Source organism: Streptopelia decaocto (assembly GCF_964273445.1).
Source record: "Streptopelia decaocto genome assembly, chromosome: 2".
Lineage (NCBI taxonomy): Eukaryota > Metazoa > Chordata > Aves > Columbiformes > Columbidae > Streptopelia > Streptopelia decaocto.
In genome coordinates this window covers 57,342,159-57,365,673 of record NC_138655.1, presented here as the reverse complement: position 1 = coordinate 57,365,673, position 23,515 = coordinate 57,342,159, and the positions used below count along the sequence as shown (strand labels likewise).

At 36.0% G+C, this 23,515-nt stretch overlaps 1 protein-coding gene across 1 annotated transcript in view; it reads right to left on the bottom strand.

Moving 5' to 3' along the window:
- The window catches only part of CDH7 (cadherin 7), an 82,828-nt gene that overhangs the window by 27,691 nt on the left and 31,622 nt on the right, over positions 1 to 23,515 (bottom strand). Inside the window, exons 3-6 of the mRNA XM_082045354.1 lie at positions 15,468 to 15,762; positions 7,850 to 7,969; positions 5,385 to 5,552; positions 3,893 to 4,080 (exon numbers count right to left, since the gene is read on the bottom strand). Of these exons, the coding sequence (XP_081901480.1) occupies positions 3,893 to 4,080; positions 5,385 to 5,552; positions 7,850 to 7,969; positions 15,468 to 15,762 (771 nt within the window). The remainder of the gene's footprint in view (positions 1 to 3,892; positions 4,081 to 5,384; positions 5,553 to 7,849; positions 7,970 to 15,467; positions 15,763 to 23,515) is intronic.

The window sequence follows — 23,515 nt, the reverse complement described above, 5'->3', positions numbered from 1 at the left end:
ATTTTTTTTTTTTTATATGAACTCAATGAACTCAGTTAATGTATTGCAGAAGAAGGTAGACTTTATTTTTTAGTGCAAATAAAAAAGTAAATGGTTCAATACCATTTTTACTAGTTCCTGTTCCAAGTTCCTGTTCTAGCTTCACTAACCCCACAAAAAATCTGTTCCAGCCAGACATAACCTCCTGTTATTATTTAAAGCCATAAATACACAATCAAAAGTTAGTCCTTGTCCCAAAGACTATTTTGAAAAAGTTTGTTGCTTTTTTTTTTTTTCCCTAGAATGAACTTAACCAACTTGCTGGAATACATGAACTTCGCATCTCATTCATGTAACATTGATTCAAACATCCTAACCAGGACGGAAAAAAATAAAGTGTCACAAGCATGTGAAAAGCCACATAGCAACAACTATTGCAGAGCAGTACAGCATGCATGATCTTTAGTTGTGCTGCATAAGGTAGTACCATCCTGCTCTTTACTCTTTGGAGGGATAAAGACCAGGACACAGAGAAAGTGTTTCTTCTTTGTCTGATTCTCTGTGTTCAAGTGATTTATTATACGGGTACCAGTCTATTGTCAAAATGTTACCTTGAACTGAGGTTTAGCCTAGTAGCTAGTATTTACTGACATTAGGTACTGGGCAACAACAGTACCAGGATGTTCAGGAACACATAATACCCAGTCCTGCTATCACTCTAAAATTACAACCAGAACTAATAATATTTGAAAAATAGCATGGTTCTCAAACTGTTTAAAGAAAGATCCACCCTGATTAAACAGGGCAAGCCAAAAAGATATCTGGATTTAGGAATGCAGAAGAGATATAAATGAGGGAAGAATACACTCCATATTTTGATGAAGATCACTGTTACAGTAAAACCACAATTAAGTTTTTCTTGCTGACTTTTGATGTTGTGAAGTCTCTGTGTCATAGGACACAGCGAATAAATGTGTCCAAATGTATACAAGTAATCTTGGGAAATACCTTGTCATGTAACACTTTTCTCTTTTTAATATCTCGATTCTTGGTATCTCTCTTTTGCAAAAAAGTTCATTTTCCTAAATTTATATATATATATATTTATATATTTATATATCTATAAATTAATTTTTGCTGAACCTTGGGTATTTTCTTTCATATTCCATTCACGTGGAGCATACAAAAATTCAGCTTTGCTCAATGAATTCTTAAATCTTACTTCTCTTTTTTTACATGAAAACATTTTCTTTTCTTTTTTTTTTTTTTTTTTGTTTTAAATTTGATACTCCTGATGTGTTTAAAAAAAGCCTTAATTTTTAGTGAGGAAGTCACCTTTTGAAGTTGTCTCAAAATGGTTATCCTTCTAAAAACAAAACATAAAATCCTCAGTTTGCATGTGGAACTCTGATAACCCGGTGTCAAACTTTCCTCACAACACCCAGCACAAAAATGAATGGAGCAGTGACTTCAGCTGCTCAGCGATACTGGCAGTGGTTTTCATGACTGAGCTGCTGATTTGTATGTATGATTGCAGCAAAAGTCTTCAAAGCTAAGGTATGCATTTGCATTTAGAGCCAAAGTGTGCCTTTTCAGAAGTCTTTGCCTTGGCATTTTCCTGCTTGATGTGTACACAGGCATGTCATCTGAGCACATAAATACACACGAGTTAAAAATGATGGGCACGCAGTTGGAGGCTGAGCTGTTTCTCAGTGCCTCAGCTGATTTCACAGACATGAAAAGGAGAGAGCTAATTGCACTCAGAGGTCTACAGAGTATCACGTGCTGGATGGTAAAATATTTAGGCAGATTCCAAGCTACAGACTTTATTTCTTCCCTAATTCCTTAATAACAAGCACACATTATCATGCAGGGACAATCTCTGCCTGACTCCATAGTGATCTGGCAGGTTAGGCTCTGTGGTTGATGCCCATTTAACCCACATACATGGTCATGAATAGTCTTCAATGTACATGTCCTTCAGAGAATAAAAAGGCACAGTTGCCTATTAGTAACTGTGCTTGAGCTCTTAACTTTCTTTCTTCCTTCTTAGCCAGTGTTCCCTGATATTTAATCTGCAAGGTTGACATGGAGGATCTTTCAGCCTTGGGCAAGGCACCAAGTTTCATGGAGTCCAAAATGAAATGGCAGTCAGTGTGTGGACTCCCCTTTGGATATGACAGGGGAAAGAAAGTAGTTAATAGTAGGTAAACTAGAGTAAAGTTCTAACATTGCAGAGAAAAAAGTTTGAATTCTGGTGTCAAAATTTAGCATTATCTAGGTTTAAAAATGATAAGCAAATTGGAGCATTTCATTAGGTCAAAATTTTGTAATCTTTTTAATGCAGTCCAACTATTTCACAGAGCACTCCTGAAGACAAATGTTCAGTCTTGAAAAGTCCAGTTCATCTCCCTAGCTAAAGTGACTATAGAAATAATGAATGGAAATTATTTGGTGCACAGTACAACACTGGAATCAGGATATTCCAGGAACAAACACTGAGCACAGTAAAAATTAAAATGAATTAATCAGATCTCACGTTAGAACACTGAAGACCCTGACTGTTTCACTGTTGTTCACTGTGGCACTGATAAATGCCCTCCCTCTAGAACAGGCATATTTCTTCCAGATCTTTGCTTGAAAACCTAAAACGAGCAAACCGAAGGTGTTACATTGAATTTGTCTGTTGAAGAAAGACACAAATAACTTTTCATCACTTGTATTTCAAAGGTGCAAAGCAGAAATTAGCACAGTTTGCAAGGAGCCTAAGATGCATGTATTTGTCTTAAAAAAGGATGATTCACATTACACATACTAGAGCCTGATCTTTCAAGGGTGCTGCACATCTTCCATTTGCCATGACATCTATGGATGCTTACCAGCTCTCAGCAGGTGTTCAGGGCATCAGAGAACTAAGCCATTTCTTTGCAACATCATGCAGAAAAAAAAAAAAAAAAAGACACCCCAAAACCCCACAGAACTGGTAGGTGTATACAGGGAAGAAAAATCTGCTATGGAATCATATTAACTACAAACATAGGTCCTTGTTCAGGAACATCCTCACACATATTCCAAAATGCCAAGTCAGTCTCACATTTTAGGAGGTATTACATCACTTACCAGAGTTAAGGCCACAGATTCAGTATTGTCTTTGCCAAGCATTCTCACAGTAAGAGTATAAAATTATATGAGAAGAGATTCTTCTGTCTAGGGTGTTGGGTTTTTTTTCCTGTTCTGCTCAAAATGTAATTTTTCATGCAAAATATTTCAGTGCACTTTTATTTTGCAGAAGGATACTCTATAAAATGTGTTGCAGCTAGGTAATAATACCGAGTTTTAATATTTTTACATAAACATGATTTTTAAGTTTTAAAATATTAGTTTTCTAACTGTGCATATAGAAAGCTAAGAGTAAAAATATATTTATTTAAATATTTCATATTTAATAATATTTTTGTAATATATTATCTTGTAAAACAACTATTCTTACTGATATATAATTTTAACATTAGTAATGTATGCCTCTGAACAGCACATTAGCCAAATACAGTTAGATACTTTTTTAAAAAAAATGTTTGGGATCCATTTTGTATTTGAAACTTCCATTTTTACTGTAAGATATATCTTCACATTTTCTCTTTAATGCAAAGATAAATGAGACTAAAGCTTAGATTGCCATGCAAACTTGTATGTACAGGAACTTTAAACAAACTTCATCAAAGCAGCACAGCTATTGCCAACAACAACAACAACAACAAGTAATTAAAAAGCTCAAAATCACACGCACACTGAAGGTAAGATGAAATATGCCAATAGAAACTTTTACAGCAGATAAGGCACTTAGAAACAAAAGCTCATATTCTCATCATCTTGCACATATCCAAACAGAATCAGTGAGAGAAATCAGACTTACCTTCTGAATTGTTATGATTCCCTCTTGGGTGTCTTTGTCAACAGAAATTTTAAACACTCCCAAACCATCACCATCCACAATCTTATACTCCATTTCAGCATTAGGTCCCACATCTGCATCTGCAGCTTTTATTCTGGCCACCACAGAGGCCACTGGCAAAGACTCTGGAACATTATACTGATATGATCCTGTAAATTTAAAAGTTTAATGAATTCAGAGTCTTCTGGGACTGTCAGCTAAAAAAAAAAAAAAAAAAAAAAAATCTAGCTTTCTAACTTTTTTTGAATTGTATATTTGTTGGTTTAAAATAGAATTGACCTTTTGTTGCTAGGTTTTCCTTGTGATGAACTCTACTTAAAGTATTATGAGCATGATTTCTTGCTATGATGAGAGAAGTACAAATCAAAGATACAAAAACATAATTCAAAACTTAAGTGTAGATCATGAGGTGAATGCCTGCTACAGAGTTCCAATGTAGAAAATATTTTACTTTGTTTTCCACAAAAGAGGAAGAAAAACAAGTAAGTCAAATCATATCAATATAACCTCTCATTATTTTACAGCTGTGTATCTTGATTAGGCAGTTCACAATATGAATATGACTAGAAACTGATATATATTAAATTATTTAAAAGTGAGTGTACCATCTGCTTTCTTGAAAACTCCAGCTTTTTCATTCAAGTAGAAAATTATATATATGCTGTCAAAAGCCTGAGTGCAGTCTGTAGCTAATAACACCCTCACCTTCAAAAATAACTTCAGTTATTCTTTTATTATTTCAAGCAGTTGGTGGCTTGAAATAACAGGAAATCTATAATGTACAGATCTATTTTTTATACCATTGGAGGTGAGGCTAGAATGGATGTGAATATATTATTCACATTATTTTGATTTTACTCAGAAAGGCCTTTTTTTTTTTTTTAAAAAAAAAAAAAAAAAAGACACCACAGAAAGAATTCTATTAATAAACTGAACACTTCAGGTATGAGCATATAACTGTGTACTCCTTCATTTGGTTAGGATGGGAGCCACCTTGGAAAGTAAATGGAGGGAACATGACTTTCTGGCTCTTCTGTGATTAACTCCTTATGAAACACTGCATGCACAAGAGAAATCCTGCTGAAATGCCAAAGGAATATCAAGGATTAAGAATCAAGTTAAAGAACTATGCATTCTGAAGTCCAGCTGGCAAAATCTAAGGATCTGTTAGAGTCTGCCTTTTCTTGTCTTTTTATTCACAGAGTGCAAGTAAAATACATTAATAAATGCACTTGCTGTACATCATAATTTCAACTGATCTGAAACATATTAGGTAAAGAAAAAAGGTTCTTCCAATGTAGTAATAATAATAATATAGCTTGCTGTCAGTGATTCTTGACGTATTTCACATGGAAGCTGAGCACTTTATGTTTAGAAATAGCATGACAAGTAAAGAAAACAACAATGTATAGAAAAAATTATTGCCAAGTCACATTTTTACACAGTAACTCACGTCGTGGAAAGCGGGGTGGGTTGTCATTAACATCAGTCAGGGTGACAGTTACAGATGTAGTCCCTGATAATCCACCATTCTGCCCAACCATGTCCTTTGCTTGAATTACTAGTAAGTATTGGTCCTTGGCTTCTCTATCCATATTCGGAAGGGCAGTCTTGATAACACCTGCAGTAAGACAAGGTATGTCAATGGTTCCTCAAGCAAATACATTACCATGAAAGCTGAATTTGCCTTTGAAAGGTAATGGTAGACCAATGACTGCAACAAGAGGGATGAATTAATTTCAACATTAATATCACAGTTTTTGACTTGGAGTCAAACTGAAGTACTACAAGCTTATTTTAAGTAGTCACCAAAATCCTCCGATTTTTATTTAGTATGAGATTCTTTGGGTAATGCCATGCATGACTGTGTTTTTCCGAATATCTTGTCCCTGAACTTTAGACTTCATAATGCCTTGGCTAACACTCCCTTCCCTGGAAGATCTCATCTTCTGTGTTTAATTTCCCACTCTTTCAGAGCTAGGAAGAACCAAATATTCTCCATTTATTTTTAAGATTTCAAGGTCAACTTTCATTTCACAATGTCTTGAATAGTCTTTCACCACATTAACTCTTATTAATATTGATACCACGTCACACTCTGCATGTATATGAAATAATCTTATTTTACCATATATTTGCTCTAACAATACCTACTTCTAAAGCATTAGTGTAATTAAGAGTATGTAATTTATTAATGGAAATAGTGTAATAACTGAAGTAGATTTTGTTATTTCCATTCAATGATCTGCATATAATTTGTAATTAATTGATTTGAAATGAAAACCAGAAGAAAGCTCTGTGTTTCATCCTTTCACTTCTGTTGATATAGATCAAAAATAAATATGCCTTCTCAAAATGTGATGACTTTATGAATATTTCATGCTCAGTACACAGTACAGCTGCTAACTCTGATTTCCAGAGAAGCAGCCATTTACTCCACCAGCACTTAGTGTCAGCAGCAAGGGAAACATAAACAAACTAAAGGAGAGGCACGTTGGGACACATATCTCTTCATCTGATATTTGTTGAATGTTTAGTTAGAGTTTTATTTCTTTTTTCCCTTATGAATGCAGGACTTGCCATTAATCATCTCTGGGTTGAAACATTTATTTCATAAACAGAGTGTCAGACACTATTTCACCCATTTTACAAGACATGTTAAAATGCAATTAATAGACAATTTCATAATGTTATTGTTTCTACACAGGTTTTCTGGCCGTCTTGTTTTTCTACCATAGCTAAATTGCCAGGCAATATTAACCAATCATTTGGAAGATAATTATCATGCACACAGGAAATCTGAGTATCATGTCAAAGTGAAAATGTATGCAAACATTTCAGTCTGAATCCTTAAAGATTTTGATTTAGCAGAAACTACCATATTATTGTTCAAGGGCTGTCTGTAGTCATGACAATATATGTTGTAGATATATGTAAAGAGAGAGAGAGACACAGAGAGAAAACCACTATAAAGCATGCTCATTGGAGGAAAAAAGAAAGTGCTGCATATCCCTGCTGAGGATGGATCTGTTGCAATATGAAGATAATTATATTAATTATTACTACAAATTTAGATATTGTTAAATAGAGTGTGATCTTTCAGTTATAGCATTGGGATTCAGGTCTGGTTCTTATCCAGATTGTTTATGATCAATAGGCTAAAAAGTTTATTTCTCTTTTGTCTCAACTTGTCCATCTCTGAAATGAAGATTATAACTCTTCTCCGTATTGGTGTAAATGACAGCTCAGGCACCAAAGTGAACTGAGCAGAGCGAGAACCTGTTTTCCTGGTCTATAAAATGGTATAGTAGAATGGGTAATGTTTTTTAAATCAACAGATTATTAAACTTTGCATCTTGTTGTGACTTAAAGTATTCACAAAATTACATTAAAATAGTAAAAAAAGTTTCACCAGTAATTTGTTTTGAAACTGGCAGCAAAATGTTATATCAGATATGGATAGGAAGCACAGTGCTTTCATCTTCAAACTAATAAAGATACATTTCCCATCAAAAAACTTCCGTTTAAAAAGTAGGATGGAGAGGTGATCATGCAGTAAATCTACTTTTCAGGGAATCTGTCTATGTGACATTTAGATATTTCTGAAACAAACATTTGCAAAAACACTTGCTCAAAGCATCTTGAAATTTTCATCAGTCAGAAATACAGCAACAGGCAGCAGACCTGGGAAGCGGTAGATTGACAATAATATAAAAATTCCCATTCCAGCAATTTCTGCTTATCACATAGCTCAGATGTCAGGTTTTCATAAGCTATTCTGAAGAAAAACAAATTAGAGATCAACAGAATCCAAATATATTCAGTTAACCAAGAGACAACATTAATAAGCTCCTAGCAAGTTTTAATGCACATTTTCTTTTTTCTCAGCATTACTGCAGAGAGTTTATGGAAAATTACCTGTTTTCGGCTCCACAGAAAAGTAGGGTTGTCCTTGCAATATGCTGTAAACCACTCGAGCACTGTTGCCATAAGTAGGATCATCTGCATCAGTGGCTGTCACCTGAACCACAGAGGTACCTGCAAAATGTTTAAGGGACTATTGTACATAAAAGATCCAAATAGCTGGACTACACTTATTCAACATGCTGCGCCAATATATATCTGGAACAGTGTGAGGTGGCTTTTTCATCATTGTACGTAATTTCCGTGCTGATTCAGCTTAGAGTATAAGGTTCTCTTTGTAAACCAGTAGTATCAGCTATTATAAAGCTCTGTCTTCCCAAATAATCTCAGCCTTTGACTCACAGCAATAAAAACCATCTCACTCAGTAGCTCCCCCTCTCTATCTCTGCCTGTGGATGGTGGAGGGTATGTGAGCAATATTTCTTAAATGATGGTGACACCTCAATTATGCTTAAGTATGACATATAGTAATAGTTTCCCTTTGAAGAGAAGTCTGCATGCTAAAATTGCAATTAGAGATCCAAACATGCAAACATAGGCAAGTATTATATATTTTGATAATTTTGATAATTAATTTATAAAAATTAATTTTAGCCTGTAAAATTATTTATCCTTTTATAAAGAGAAGGCTGAGGAGCTTCTCTTCCAGTTCAGAGAAAAACTAGTGAAAGCTGTCTCTAAATTTCTTTTAGAAGTACTAATTTCCTTCAACAATCTGCAACAGTTGTGATAATAATCTGCTTTGTAAACATTTCTTGAGCAAGACATGTCTCTATGTTGACAGGAATAAGAAAGCAGAATGTCTAACTGGCTGGCAAGAAGGAAATATTTTGCGAGGATCTCATTCTGCATCCAGCTCCTATTCAGTATGTTCTCCATGTCAGTTCCCATTTGTTTTGTTCTGTACAACAGTTTCTATGATGTATGCTGAGAGCAGAATAAAACAACACTAGAGAGCCAGGGTCTTGGTCATGGTCACCACCTTTTGATAGCCAGAAAGTATTATTTTTTCTCACTGGCAGATTGTCTGGAACATTGAGACCTTCCGTTCAACAGCCCAGGGACCCATTTGGAGGCCAGGTTGCAAATTAATATTGTAGCAATTTGGCAGATGCCCAGTAAAGGTCTTCAACAAAGGATCAGATTCCTTCATAAACTGGATTTAGACACAAGATTAGAGAAAAGCATTTGTGAAAGAGAGTTTAAATTTTCCGATTGAACACATTTTTGACATATGAAAATGAGAGTAGCTAGTCTAGAAAACTGTAATAGCAAGTGCGTCCCATGTGAACTTAACCTAAATTGTATTCTGGGCAGTTTTATTTGGATTTTTTCAGGACATGGGTGGGAAAATTCTCTAAAATTCTTCCATGTTTGATATAGCATGTCCACCATTCACTTTTTTTGGCTTTTCAGTTCTCAGCTAAGTAGAGAATCATAAATTGGTCTTTGGACAAGCCTGAATGTTTGGAGAAAGACAGGATTAAATGCAGCCCTCTGCCATAAAATGGCAGAGATTACAAGGGATGGAACTTGCTTGAATGAATTCTGACCAGAAATAATCATTAATAAGTTAACTTCATTAACTTAAGTTATGGCCTAGCTAACCCGCATTCCTGATCTCTCTTCCTGATATATCCATGACAAAGTATTATGATTGCAATTCTATTTTAAATGCAATTTTTCTCTCTTGCAGACTGCCTAATATTTTTAGACAGAGAAAAGGTTATTCTCAACCTCAAATTCCACATCCAACTATTAAGGAGATGGAAAGTTCAAAAAGAAAATTGGTAGTTAATCCATCAAGTCATTCATCAGTTATGGGACTTAAAATACATCAATTTTCTGTTCACCAGTAACTAAGAGCTTTGATTCAGTATGTCAAACTGATTTTACAGATAACTCTATAACGTAATTTCATACAGGCACCTATTTTAAACTTGCCAGAGTCTCTCCAGCTTTTGAGTATAAGTGTCAAAATGACTATTTGACATCCCGTGTTCTTCGTGAAAGTCAGGTTTACCATATTTACAAAGTCCCTAAGCCCTGCCAATGAAGCTTACTATGTCTGTAAATATTGGCAAAAGTGCTTATAGACCTCACAGACAGTTACATCTTTGTTCCTTGCTTTTGCTATTTTCAAGGACTTCAGACCAACACAAGATCAAAGAAATTAAAGGCTCTGCAACCTCAACACAGATATTTTGGAAATCCTGCAAGCTTAGTAGAGCTTGTTTACTGTAAAAATCTATTGATGTAGCAAACTCAACTTCTGTGAGATTAATGAAGTCAGTACCTGAATCTAGTTGGGTCTCTGCTAAAATGAAGATTTGCCCATACAAACACATAGATCCTTTTGAAAAGTTTTGGGGTTTTTTTTAGGTAGAAATTCTAACACCAAATCTTTCTGCGCTAATCCCACTCGGCTATAATCAGTAACTAAAAAACAATGATACTTTTCTAGTCCTTTTGTGCTAATTAACTTTTCTCAAACCTCATGGGGGAAAGATCTTTTAAAACAACTGCTGTCATCATTATTTCTTTATCAGTTGCACACAAAAACTTTGGGCTTCCAGAAGCCCCACGGCAAGAAAGATGTTTCTGCACAATATATATATATATATATTTAAATATGCAAGTTAACATAGGGTATGGTAATGATATGAAAAGTCCTGCATGTAGGAAATAATTTTAAAAAAATGTAACCAATAAAGCTCTATGAATACTCATGGATAGTCAAAAAATCTATAGGCTAAGAAAAATGGGTAGTTGCATCATAGTTCCAACTATGTTATCTTATAAAAGGAGAATTTGTGCTCCTGCACTGAAAGTAAGTCTTCCTTTTATTCCTGAACACTTTCCCCTGCTTCATAACACAGACAGTCAGCTTTCATGCATGCATCCAAGATTAGGACTTATAGGTAACACGGGACAGTCAGCAAATGACACCACACCTTCACTATTTCCAACAAAACGAGTGTCCCAGTAAATGTAGTTATGGCAGCACTGTTCAGACCCGTAGAGTTTAGGTGTAAACAGGATGCTAATCCTACCCAAGACTTTCATGTGTGGCTTGTTATAACCTGTAGTTTCACAACTACAACTTTAAATATTTCTTACGGCTTGTGTATCTGACACGAGTTGAAAAGAAATAATAGGGTTTATTTACTGAAAAAAATGTCTTTCCTTCTCAGATATGGATTCCTCTGTAATTATTTTCCTCTACAATTATGACAATGCAACAAAGCTTGAATATCAGTTCATTAAAAAGGATTCTACATGTAGCAACTTCATAAATTTTTTCAGCAATTGCAGGAAATACTGAGGGAAAATCCATAATGCTAATCCAAGGGTGTTCCACATATTTATTGATATTAGCTAATAACACACTGAATTTTGTGTGGCTGGCACAGATTGCTAGGTTTTTTTTCTTTCTTTGGGGTTTTTTGTTTGGTTTGATTTGTTTGTGTGTGGGCTCCTTTCCTTTCCTTTCCTTTCCTTTCCTTTCCTTTCCTTTCCTTTCCTTTCCTTTCCTTTCCTTTCCTTTCCTTTCCTTTCCTTTCCTTTCCTTTCCTTTCCTTTCCTTTCCTTTCCTTTCCTTTCCTTTCCTTTCCTTTCCTTTCCTTTCCTTTCCTTTCCTTTCCTTTCTTCTTCTTTTCCCTTCCCTTCCCTTCCCTTCCCTTCCCTTCCCTTCCCTTCCCTTCCCTTCCCTTCCCTTCCCTTCCCTTCCCTTCCCTTCCCTTCCCTTCCCTTCCCTTCCCTTCCCTTCCCTTCCCTTCCCTTCCCTTCCCTTCTTCTTTTCTTTTCCCCTGAATGTTTAAGGTATCATTTTTAACGTAACCTTTAATAAACATTGGTAGATATTACAGAATAGCAGTAATCTGGGAACTTGACCTATTTTAGCTCTGACATTAGCATAAAGGGAAAGGAATGGCTTTTGTAAGGAGGACCTTGAATTTAGAACATTATTTGTACTTTAATTTACCCAAGTCAAGATTCAGCAACGTTTCCAACATGTTGCAGAGATTAACATTTTCTGTCCTAGGGTTGGATAAAGGTAAACTGTTTCCTGGAGTTTATTTTGAGTTGGAGATCCTTCAAAGGCATCCTTTTTAAATGTCTGAGTTTATTGTTTCAGAAACCTATGCAAAGACCTTTTTAAAAAGCTTGCTAGTAATCTGTGCGATATTTTACCAATTTTTAAAAATTAGTTTATATGAAAAATGTTTCTTTTACTTCCATTTTTAACATTGGTGAAATCATGTAATGCAAAAGTGGTTTCCACTAGTAGATGAACTTAAAAAATCCTAATTTTTGAAACTGCATAAGCAGCCACATTAAGCAAATTAAAAATAGACCATTAAGGGCACTCAATTTTTAAAGGTGTTGACAATTAATAATGTGTAATACACAAAAAATTCCATGATGGCATCACATTTCTATGTGGTATCAGCTGCTACTAGAAGTATTAAAGACATTTACCAGCAAATTATCCATAATACCGTCTTAATCCTTACATGCAACAGCCCAGCCTGGTTCTGACTTCGTATTTGTGTGCTTCTGACACTGACCCTCACCCAAAGCTGATGCTACAGCTTTTCTCCTCCAGGACTGTGAAGGAGGAAAGACAGCACCTAGAGGCATGTTCTACCTTCTTCACCTCCTTCCTCTCCTCCCACAGACTCATTAGATTGCCCAAGATTGGTCCCAGCCCAGCAGCAAGGTCAGACAAAGAGCAGCAGAGAGAGCTCGTTTTGGTTTCCAGCTGGCTGGCTGGTTTCTTTTTTTTTTTTTCCTTCGGTATAAAAACCAACTGTTTCTATCCATCTCAATCAGAAATACTGAATGTGGCAAGAAATATATTTGCTGTGCTGGGAAACAAGTAAATCTGTTAATATGTCTGAAGAACTGAAGATTAAACAAAACCAAAACAATACTGGGTATTGAAACTTTTACCCCCAGTTCCCTTGGCTATAAGCTGAACAAATCAGTATCTCACATCATTTATTTTTTTTGGAACATCACAGGAACACTCTTTTAATACTATTTTAATTATAATTTGTAATCTATTTGTTTGAAATATAACTGCTAATTTTTTTTTTTTTTAAGAAACATACTTAAAAAAAAAAGCCTATGCTTTTCAGATAAGTTGTATCCTATTAATAGGTTTACAATCCATCAAGATATCTATGCTATCCAGGATAATCAATATAATTGAGCCTGAACAAAATACAATTGGAACCTAACCCTAAGTAATTTCAAATAACAGGAAAGATTGACTTCAATTAGATATAGATAATGTCCTAAAATATTTGTCGAATAAAATATAGAATCATACTTGCACAATCACTTTTCAGGTTAAAGGTCATATTTCTCCCAGCTTTACAGTTAATTTGGGTTTATAATCCTATGATCTCTTTCATTTTGTTTAAAAATCCTTGTCATAGATATAATTTTAAACAAAATAGGAGGTAGATTCTTTGTTTCTCCTTAATATTTCATGAATGCTCTAGGTGATTAATTAAAAATTGTATTATATGAATATACTATGAATTGGTGTAACTATGTAAGATGAGCTACCCAGGCATTTCATGGTAATCCTTTATTCAGTAATACTGCAATATTTGGTAGTTGTGTGATACAAACCATGAAGATGTTTAAAATGTACTGTTTCAGGAAGCTCATGAAGATGAAACTGCCCTTACTTGAACAAATCCCAAAGAGTGCAGATGTCTGTTAATAGTTTTACACAATATTCCACCTAAATTGAATATATGATGCATTCTGTATGGGAGAGATTTTCTCTTAGTCATTTAGGTGGCAAAGATTCAACAAGGTATGCAAAAGCAGCTCATTTTGAAAAACAATCATTGTGTCCTGCTCTGCACACAGTGCACTCCTAACATATTGATTCCCAATATATGTTTGGAACAAATGGAGCATGGGTGAGAGGTAAAGGCACAGATTTGTGTGTGTAGGTAAACCTCATACCTATAGTAGTTGTCCATATGCCAATATGCCAGTACAGGACAAGACAGAGGTAACTCATGCAAAAGGGTTACGTGGAGATAATGCTCTTCAAGGCACAAGACAAAGCTACAAAAATCTAATCATTGCTGCATGCTACAGCTCAAATAATAACTTTAAATAACTTTAAAATAAAACTGCAATTAAATATATATATATTTTTACAGAACATTTTTTTTTAAGTACTGAAAATTTATGTTTTACAGTCTAAGATTATCTGATTATCTCTTTTTTTCCAAAGCACATCAGTAAATAGTTCTCAGGAATGTATTGCAACTTCCTCTCCTTGCTGATACTCCTCAAAAGCTGTGATGTCCATCTTTCTTTCCAAGGCTACTATTGCCTCCTTAGCCCTCCACATAGCATTTGAGTGACAATGAAGAACTGTCAAGCATCAAATGAGAAATAGTGCCTGTGCTCAGTGCCTAGCAAAATAAATAAACAGAAAACTCATTAGCAATGTTTTAGTTATCTCCTATCGGCTTCTAAGTTGAATTTCAAATACAAAAGCAATGTTGACTAATGATTGCTGCAGAGCACTTAGGCAGGGAAGATTATTTTTTTCTCTCTAGCTCTAATTTAGAGGCATTGTTTAATGTCAAAAACCACAGGAAAAGACACTGAGGAAACTATAGCAAATTCTATATGGGCAGTCTTACTGTAAGAGTATCAAACTTTGATACAGTTTAAAATCAGTCATGCAAAGAAAATCCTAATTTCAATCACCATATAACTCAACTTTCTCATACACATATTTCCACTGAAGTAGATGAAGTTCTGCTTTTTCAGCTTCATGCTTGCATTTATAATTTCAGGTTAAAGTAAAATTTACCAAGATGTCTCTGGGCCAAATTGCTATCTGGTCTCAATCAGCCAGCTTTCAAAAGAACAGTGGCACCTTACAACAGGATAAGCATTTGGTCTCTTTAAAATGAAGACATGGCAGATTTGATGTTGAAATTCTTTCCTGATTTGAACTCAGTAAAAACTAGTATTTCTTCTCTTCCAACAGAGGGTGTGAAGCCTCAAAAAATCATTCTTCCCTGACTCCACTGGAATTTTGAAACTATCTCAAGTTGTACCCCAGTCCCTGCTGCTTGCATATATTTCTCAGAGATCTGGATTTCAGTATTAGAAAAGATCCAAAGTAAACTGTTCCTGATATATGCAACTCTTACAAAAAAAAATGTATGCTATGCACTAGCAGACGTTTCAAGAGTTTGTCAAGAATGGACTGTATTTGAACAAAATGAAATATTATCACCTCTGGGTACCATAGCATGGGTGTGAAACTTACTACTGTTAATGAGAATTATGAAACAAAGCCTCTGGGCATTGGAATGAAAAATCTGCCATAAATGCTTATCTGAATCCCTACATAGCTATTTGAATTTCACAGTGTTTTTGAGAGGGTAAATACTTAATCTAGCATGTTATTTCCAGTTAAGTCTTGAAATATCTAACTGTTGCAGGTGCCTCATAGATAATTAAGTAGCTTAGCACAATACAGTAAAAAATAATGAAAATTTTAAAAAGGCAATAGGAACAAATTTCCCACACGACCAACAGTGTATTTTGCACTTACCCACAGGAGACATCTCGGGAACTCCAGCAGTGTAAGGACCATCCAGAAATTTTGGCTCATTGTCATTGATGTCCTGAATCTTAATGACGAACTCAGATTCTGGTTCCACAGGTTTATTAGTCAGCCTATCTAGTGCTTGTGCTCGGAGTGTGTAGTAGGCCTGCTCTTCTCGATCCAGCCTCTTTGTAGCATGAATATCCCCCGTGTTCTCATCAATAATGAAAATGGAACTTGCCCCTTCGCCTGACAAGATGTATTTGATGGAACCATCTCCTTTATCAACATCAGAGTGAAGCTGGTGAAAAATTGATGAGAGATGAGATTAACTTACAAGAGAGTCAGTGGCATGGAGATATGTAAAAATAATTCTTATGTCAAGCAGTAGTACATGAAATTTTATTGTTCTTGGAAAGATAAGCTGAATGTTTATCATGCACGGCATGTGAGGGACCATTAGATTCTGTCAGCTTGCTCTTTTGAGCAACATAATGTCATTCTTTCCTGCAAATAATCGCATTTTCAAATGCATTTGATATTGTCTTACAGTCTTGTCATATCAGAGTTTTACATAGCCACACACATACATACATGCACACATATGATTATAATAGTGACTATTCCTACCTGAGTTTGATTAAATTGATGGTTTCAGCTTATTACCCTACTGCAGGATGTGACTTCAAACAAATGTCACTACAAATTTAATGTCTGTGTGTGTTTGCTCCTGTGCATGTATGGGAAATGACATACTGATTGTTTACAGTGTAGAGCAGTAAAACTTAACAAATGAATTAAAGTAGACTGGTTTATAGATTACTATCTGATGGGCCGCTTCCATATCTTGTTTTCCATTATCTAACTTTAGAAAAATGTGGAGTCTGAGAAAGAACAAGAAGTGTCTTACCACTGCCTGAACTACACAACATTGGAAGTCATGTGTAGTTTCCCTGGGACTACTCATAGCAGGTGCAGAACAAATGTACCACAGTAGGTCAAAATGTATCTTCCAGTAGAATTACAGGACAGATTTACAGAAAGAAACTTTCTTCCTCATCATGCAAGCCGTTTTATGTTACAGAGCAAGATTCCACAGGTTTTGTAGTTCTTATATGTCTACTGAATCTCACCTTCCTGTTGCAGAATGCAGACTCAAATAATTCTTATATACTTTTCAAACTTGTATCAGCAATGAAATTGATTTGGATATCACATTAAAGTAACACAAACACATGACATATTTAATATGGTACAAGTGAAAAGAACACCACTAAAATTCAAAGGACTTGCTCACTTGTTAAAAAGTGCATTACTACTCATAAATAGCGAGCGCAATGTTAAATATGTTCAGATTCTTTACGTCTTTACTTTGTACCTGCTCTAATTCCATGTCATGTTGAGTTTGGAAGTAACTCTACTGTCATCATCATCATCGTAATTTCCTCCACTAACATGTTTGTTTGCTTGCTTTTTTTTCTCTCAGCTGGGGTTATCCCTGAGATAATAATCACTTCCAGAATACATATAGAAAATTGCTATCTCAGACATAACTTTGCCCAGCTGCAAAAGCTTTTACTATTTCAGCAGGGAAGTATTAGTGATCAGTTTTGGATTTTTCAGCTGGATAAAAAGTTGCCTCTTTCTTACACATTATTTCACTTACATTGTCTTGATATATCATACTTACGCAATTACAGTGCACTCTCTAAGATGGAAATGGAGTCCGAGATTTGGACTGGATCAAAAAACAGAACTAGGGTGTCTATATCAGATTAGGAACATTATTTGAAAACGTGGCTCATCCTCATTCTGCTGCTACCTGACTGCTGAGATACCTAAACAAACCTCAGATTTCTTTGGTGGAGTTCTCCAAGCACTCAAGTCCTACTTCTCAGAACACTCAGGAACAGTCAATGATGGAACTGTGGGCAGACCAAGGTAAGATGTGTCTCTACATTCAGGCTCTTTCAAGATCCACCACATTGCATATTCCTCATCCCTAATGGCTGGTGGATTATACAATAAAACGTACCTCTGTTAATCTCACAAATCTGGCAGTTGAGGGGTCTTGTTTGTTTTTCAAACTTGACTGGAAGAAATACCCATTTTTCCTACAAGAAAGCTGTGGCCTGTGCAAGTAAGAATGTGTCTGGCTTGTGTTTGATTTTTGTTTACTTTTTTTTTTCTTATTTTCTTTTTCTAAGATGTATTTCAGGGTGCATAAGTCTCCTATGTGCATTGTGTGGGTTCCTCTATCCAGCCAGGATCCTACAGTCTAGACTGAAATGAAGAACATCACATTACCCAAGAACTGAAGTTATGGGATACAAAGATACAATGCCTTTGCCTTCTTGTGATTCTATTTTCTCCATACCCCATATTCTAGCAGAGCACTGGTCTTTCTCTGGCAGCTGAGGCTCGTTCTCCCTGTAAAAGTTATTCCACCTTTCGTGGCATAGTTAAGGATGTGCTAGATGAGAGAAAAGAAGATAACACCAGCATACCCTGCAGTTCACCAGGCAGAGCAGTTTTCTGAAAGTTAGAGATGTGAGATTAGATCTCTTCAGGCAGAGAAGGGTATAGATTCCACATGTCACCTTGCTGAGAGCAACACAGCGCTGCCTCATGAGGGTGAAGCTGAGCCCATCAGCACATTAGAGTGTGGCACCAACAGCAGGGTCTCACACTGCAGGGCTGCACAGCCTCCCTTTCACCTTGTATGTAGATCCAGCCCTGTCCTGAATAACTTTCTAGCAGTGTTTTGAAAGACAGGAGACTTTCAAAGATGAGGCCAGAAGTGCAAATCCTCAAAGATGCACTGAGTAAGGCTTTCACATAGCAGAGAAAAAAGAAATTCTGTAGCTTCAGAATTTCCTGTTTGCTCACTCAGAGGCTTGCCGATTAACATTGTTTTTTAAGGAATCCCACTCTGAGGTCCATAAATCTCCTCATGGATTACACTACAGTGGCTGGTGCCCTGGAGTGAAATACTGAACACAAACCACTTTTTTGGAGTGATGCCTTAGTAGAAAACTGCTACCAGACAGATGAGTAAAGTAACAACGATCTTTGTTACTCCAGGGTTGAGGGTCTGGAAGAGCAAATTTCTTTTATTAAAACTTTGTTCTACTAAGACCTTAACAAACAATGGTGGCCCAGGTAGAAGCACCATTCTCTACATACTTACCCCCATGAAGGTGATACAGCTCAAGATTTAGTTTATCTTTGGTGCTATAGTACAATCAACTCTGTGTAAACCACTCTAAAGAATTTTTTTCAATATTTTTATGTGTATTTTAGTGTCAATCTGAGATAACTTAAAAGTATAATACAAGAGAACATTTAAAAATAAACTAGGCTACAGAATCCTAGATGTGTTTGGTGTAGTTTTTAGATCACATTTATTCCAGCTCCCTGCAATATAATCCTTCCAAACAGTGATCTTCAAAGTCATTAGTGTAGAGGCATCAGTGCTTTTCAACTAGGAACAAAATTTTTGAATGCCATAGTCCCATACTATCTGTACTTCCAGCTATTTAGTTTAACATTCTAAGAAATAAAAAGTAATATTTTCCTTATAATGTTGGCTTTAGAAAACAGTTTGGACCTTGTTTTTTCTTTCTTTTTTTTTTTTTTTCTTTTCTCCTTAAGGAGCAGAAGTACATTTAAAAATGGTACCTGGAATTAAGCACATGTTGTTATTTGTTCTTGTGACTGATTTGGCAATGATTATACAGAATTATATTAGTCTCCAGGACAGTTGTAATTTACAGGAAGGCACCAGAAAGCAGCTGTGGGAGTGCCATTTACTAGCTTTTTTATCACTCCTCCCACTTTATGTACATATCCATGTAGGAGACAGAACTGCAGCTCAGTCTATAAATGAATATGGGGACTATGGTTTTAGAAGTAGAGCGGATCAAATTCATCTTCCAAGAGACATGGAGAATTCAAAGATGCACTGGGTAAATCTCATTTGATCGCATTCTGGAACATCCCAGAGAAGTTTTCTTTCAGAGGCACTTTGCAATAAATATTGTAAATAGAATAATCTCTTGTCCTTGTGCACCCTACAAGCTATTCTGTGAGAAGAGGGAAGTCTAGGCCACAGTGTAGGGAAATGAGCTTCATTCCTCTCTCTGTTTTCTGAAACGGGAATGCTATAAGTAAAGGTGGCTGCATATTTCCAATTAATTTAATCCATTGCCACCTCCTTGCAATATCCATGACAGTAACTCTCCAGTTTTCTTGGCTTTCAAGAAACCTTATTTCTAACATGAAATTTGTGATCCAATTATTATAAGCTGATTCTATTGCTTCTTTGTTACTTTCTACATACATGTAACCTGGAGATTTTAGATGTTTTGGCATTGAGTGTTCCCTGCATTACACCATGTGCAAGAAAGAGTAGATGAGAACAGAAAAGGGAAGTAGCAAGCTTCTGCAGAGAGATGACACAATTTAACAGGAGGATAACTTTTTGATATTCTAGGAAAGTACCAGAGAGTCAGCAAATCTAATAAGAAAAGTCACATTAGCTTTGTGGAGGCAGAGAGAGCCAGTGCTTACAAAAAGTGCACTTAAATTTCTTTCAGAAGAGGATTTACTGAGTGCCTTCTAATTGCCTGAAATCAAGCTAAAAAGAAGGCACCCATATCTTCTTACGCCCAGCTCCTAAAACTCCTCTCAGTTTTAGAAAATTCTAATTTAAACATGCGTGAGAGAAGAAAGCAGTCAGCTTCACTCAGTAGCAAAGTCACTATTACCCTAACTCCTTTAATGAATGCAATTTTGTCCTCACTTAATTTTTTTGTCTATGCAGCAATAAAAACTCACTCAATGCATTTTTACTTCTTGGGACCCTTGGGATCATGATTATTCTATGGAAATCTAAATAATGCACTTCTTTCAAGATCCCTAATTCTCAGTATTTTCTAGATTTTTTCTATTTGTAGGTACAGATCTGTACAACCAAAGATGATGTCATTTTGTATCACTTGCTATTAAAGTATGCTAATGTAGTAATTCCAATAGAGACGGCCATTTCTTTCTATCAGTAAGCAGAGGTACTGCACTGCACTAAAAGCAATTTAACTGGCCACTACTGATCTGTTTGAGGTCTGAATGAGAGGTTTGCTATTTCTCTCGTTTTCAGTTCAGGCTCCCTTAAAGAAGGTGCAATGTTCTTATGCCTCTGTTCTCTGTTTTTCTTCCCCAAAGATCTATCTTTGCAGCTGTTCCTCCCTGTGGCTGCGTGGCTAATGTTTCACTGCAGAGTCTACAGATTCTGGATGAAGAAGAAAAGTATGGAGGGAACATGGAGCTGCCGAGTTTTCAGCACCCGCAAGATCAGACAGGTGAAGGTGAGAAAGACGCACATAGAGTAAACATGAGATGCTTCATCCAACCTGGCTCCCGTAGCTCCCCAAGACTGTGAGAAATGTGCACTTGTCTGCAGAAAAACTGAAAAGTTTTCTCAAGGAGGAGTTACCTTACCTGCACCCTTTCATTTCTTGCTGTGAAAGTAACTAGAATAGGAAAGAGAGGAATGAAAACTGCTACCTCATGATGGTGCAGGCATCCAATCTGGGACTAATGCAACTGCAGCTTTATTCCTGCCTTTTAACTAAAAGCAAGGAGGGACATATAAGCAAAACAGGACAAAAGGAAGGAAGAATACCAAACCCAGAGCAATCTTCTTGTCCATATTATAAAAACAACTTACTATCACAACTGTATTCGTTGTGGTTGGTAGACAAGCACTCTTGTCTTCATATACAACATGCCCCCTTCTGCTTTTGGGAAGACTTAAACAGGGAATATGTCAGGCATACACAGATTAAACATGCAATTGCCAGAACATGAAAGAAAGTACGTGATTAGAAACAAAGAATTAATTTGGCTATTTCTGTTAAATCTTGCTCAACTCAATGGCCAGGTTCTTAAAACTTCTGTTCATGGATTCAGTATTTACTGTGGTTGCAACTAGGTGGTTTTGAAATTCCTTTTCCCCACAGATTATAACTACTAGTAAGGGTGTTGAATTGTGATGACTCAAAGAGTAATAGATATTTGTATTTTTTCTTCTTTTTTAATATTTAACACTATATTTGTTAACTATCAGGATAAATAAGGGGTCAATGTTGCTGATCTGGAACAATTTCAATGCAAATAATAACTAATATTTAAAATTCGACATAGACAATGGAGTTAACATCTAAATAAAATCCAATATGCACACATACCACACTTCTGCAATGTGTAAGGGCCTCACAAACACATTAGTTATTGATAGGATTGTTATTTTCAGAGTGAGCTGTGAAACTTGCAGTCTTGTAAACTGTAACCATATTTCAATATCAACAGCTTAAGACATCTTTTTGAATTTCCTTTCCAGTCTCATTACAAAAGTCTTGTGGGACAAAACCAGGTTCCTCAACGTATTATTGATGTCAGTAAAGGCCTGTGAATCACATAATTGACTTCCCACCCAAGCACTAGTGAAAGTACTATTCAGCAGGTAATGATTTTCTTATAGAAGTCTTTTTTCCAAGAAATGTTGAGAATGTGATAAAGGAGCTCCTGGAGGGCTTTTATTTGCTTTTGCTTTTATAAATTTATGTAAAACTATAGTACAAGCCTGGGCTCAGAAGGAAATAACGCTGCTCTATGTTCTGTGCTTTCAGCATAACAGATAATACTGTGGACAAGAGATCAAGTCAACATGAATGGCTATATTCATAACCTTAACATTTTTAATTAGAGATTGAAAAGAAGGAATACGCTTGTAAAGCTGCCAGAGTTTCCTCGTCTCAGCAATTTTGTCAGTGTAGTAGGGAACAAACATAGATATCTGTGCCACAGTGGCACAATTTGCCCCTTTGACATACTAGCAATTTCATGCACTGTTTTGCTGCCTCCAGACTTTCCCCTTGTCAGGCAAGCGCAGAGATAGACACACGGGAATACAACAAGGTCCCATGCTGCAGACCAGAATATAACCACAATATATTTATCTAACATAAGCAGCTGGTGACAGGCTTGCTCAAAACCCAGTCAGCCTGGACAAGACTTCTGTTCTGCGTTGATCTAAAACCCCCAAAATTGTGTCTAGAGCACTCAGATCTGACCAAAGACCTAAGAAATGCTGAAACAACCAAGGTGAAAAAGATTAGTGAGATCTCTTCACATCCAGCAGTGTCCTTATAGGCTGCCTGAACTCAGACTTTCTCTGAATCCTTTTTTGCCTTACTAAAGATAATACTATTAATAGAGTCCTACGAATGACCACAAGCCAATATATCTAGCCAGGATTGCCATGAAGGCAATCAGATAATGAAAGGTTACCTATCACGTGAGCACGTTTCACTTTCAAGGTAAAACCAGGGCATGTTCCTTTGGGCATACCAGCTGTGTACTCCCACAGCTTGTCCTTAATGGCCCTCCTGCAGACAAAGGATAAGTCATTTGCTGTATTTTTACCTCTGAGAGTTTCATATTTGACAGTGTATATAAAGCCAGTGAGAACAAAGTTCCATCTGCAATCAAGGTATTCATGGAGGTGCACGATTAAGAAAGCATAGGATGAGAGAAAACAAATAAGGAGGATGAAGAGGGAAGAGAGGAAACTGGGACTAAAAAAAAACAAGAAGGTAAAAAAAATCCACAAATAAAAAAAAAAAGGACATGAGAACACAGTCAGGTCTGAAGGACCAAGAGACAACTGGAATGGGAAACAGATTGATGAAAGACCTTGAACTAATGTGATGAGGCAGAGAAGATGGGGCAAGATGAAGATAAAAGGAAGAATGACAAGTTGAAATGGAAGAAAACAGCAAGAAACAATAAAAATAAAAGGTACAAATGAAAGAAAACACTGAAGTAGTAAGTGAGGCTGATCTTCTTCAGTGATTGATCAGTATTAGGCAAGAACAGTATTTGAGAGTAAAGCTATATAACTTTACCAGCATCTTCTTTTCATGCTTTGTTTAATACAACAGGAATTAAAAAGGCATGTATGTTTCTGTGCCTAAGAAATTAAAATAGTAAGA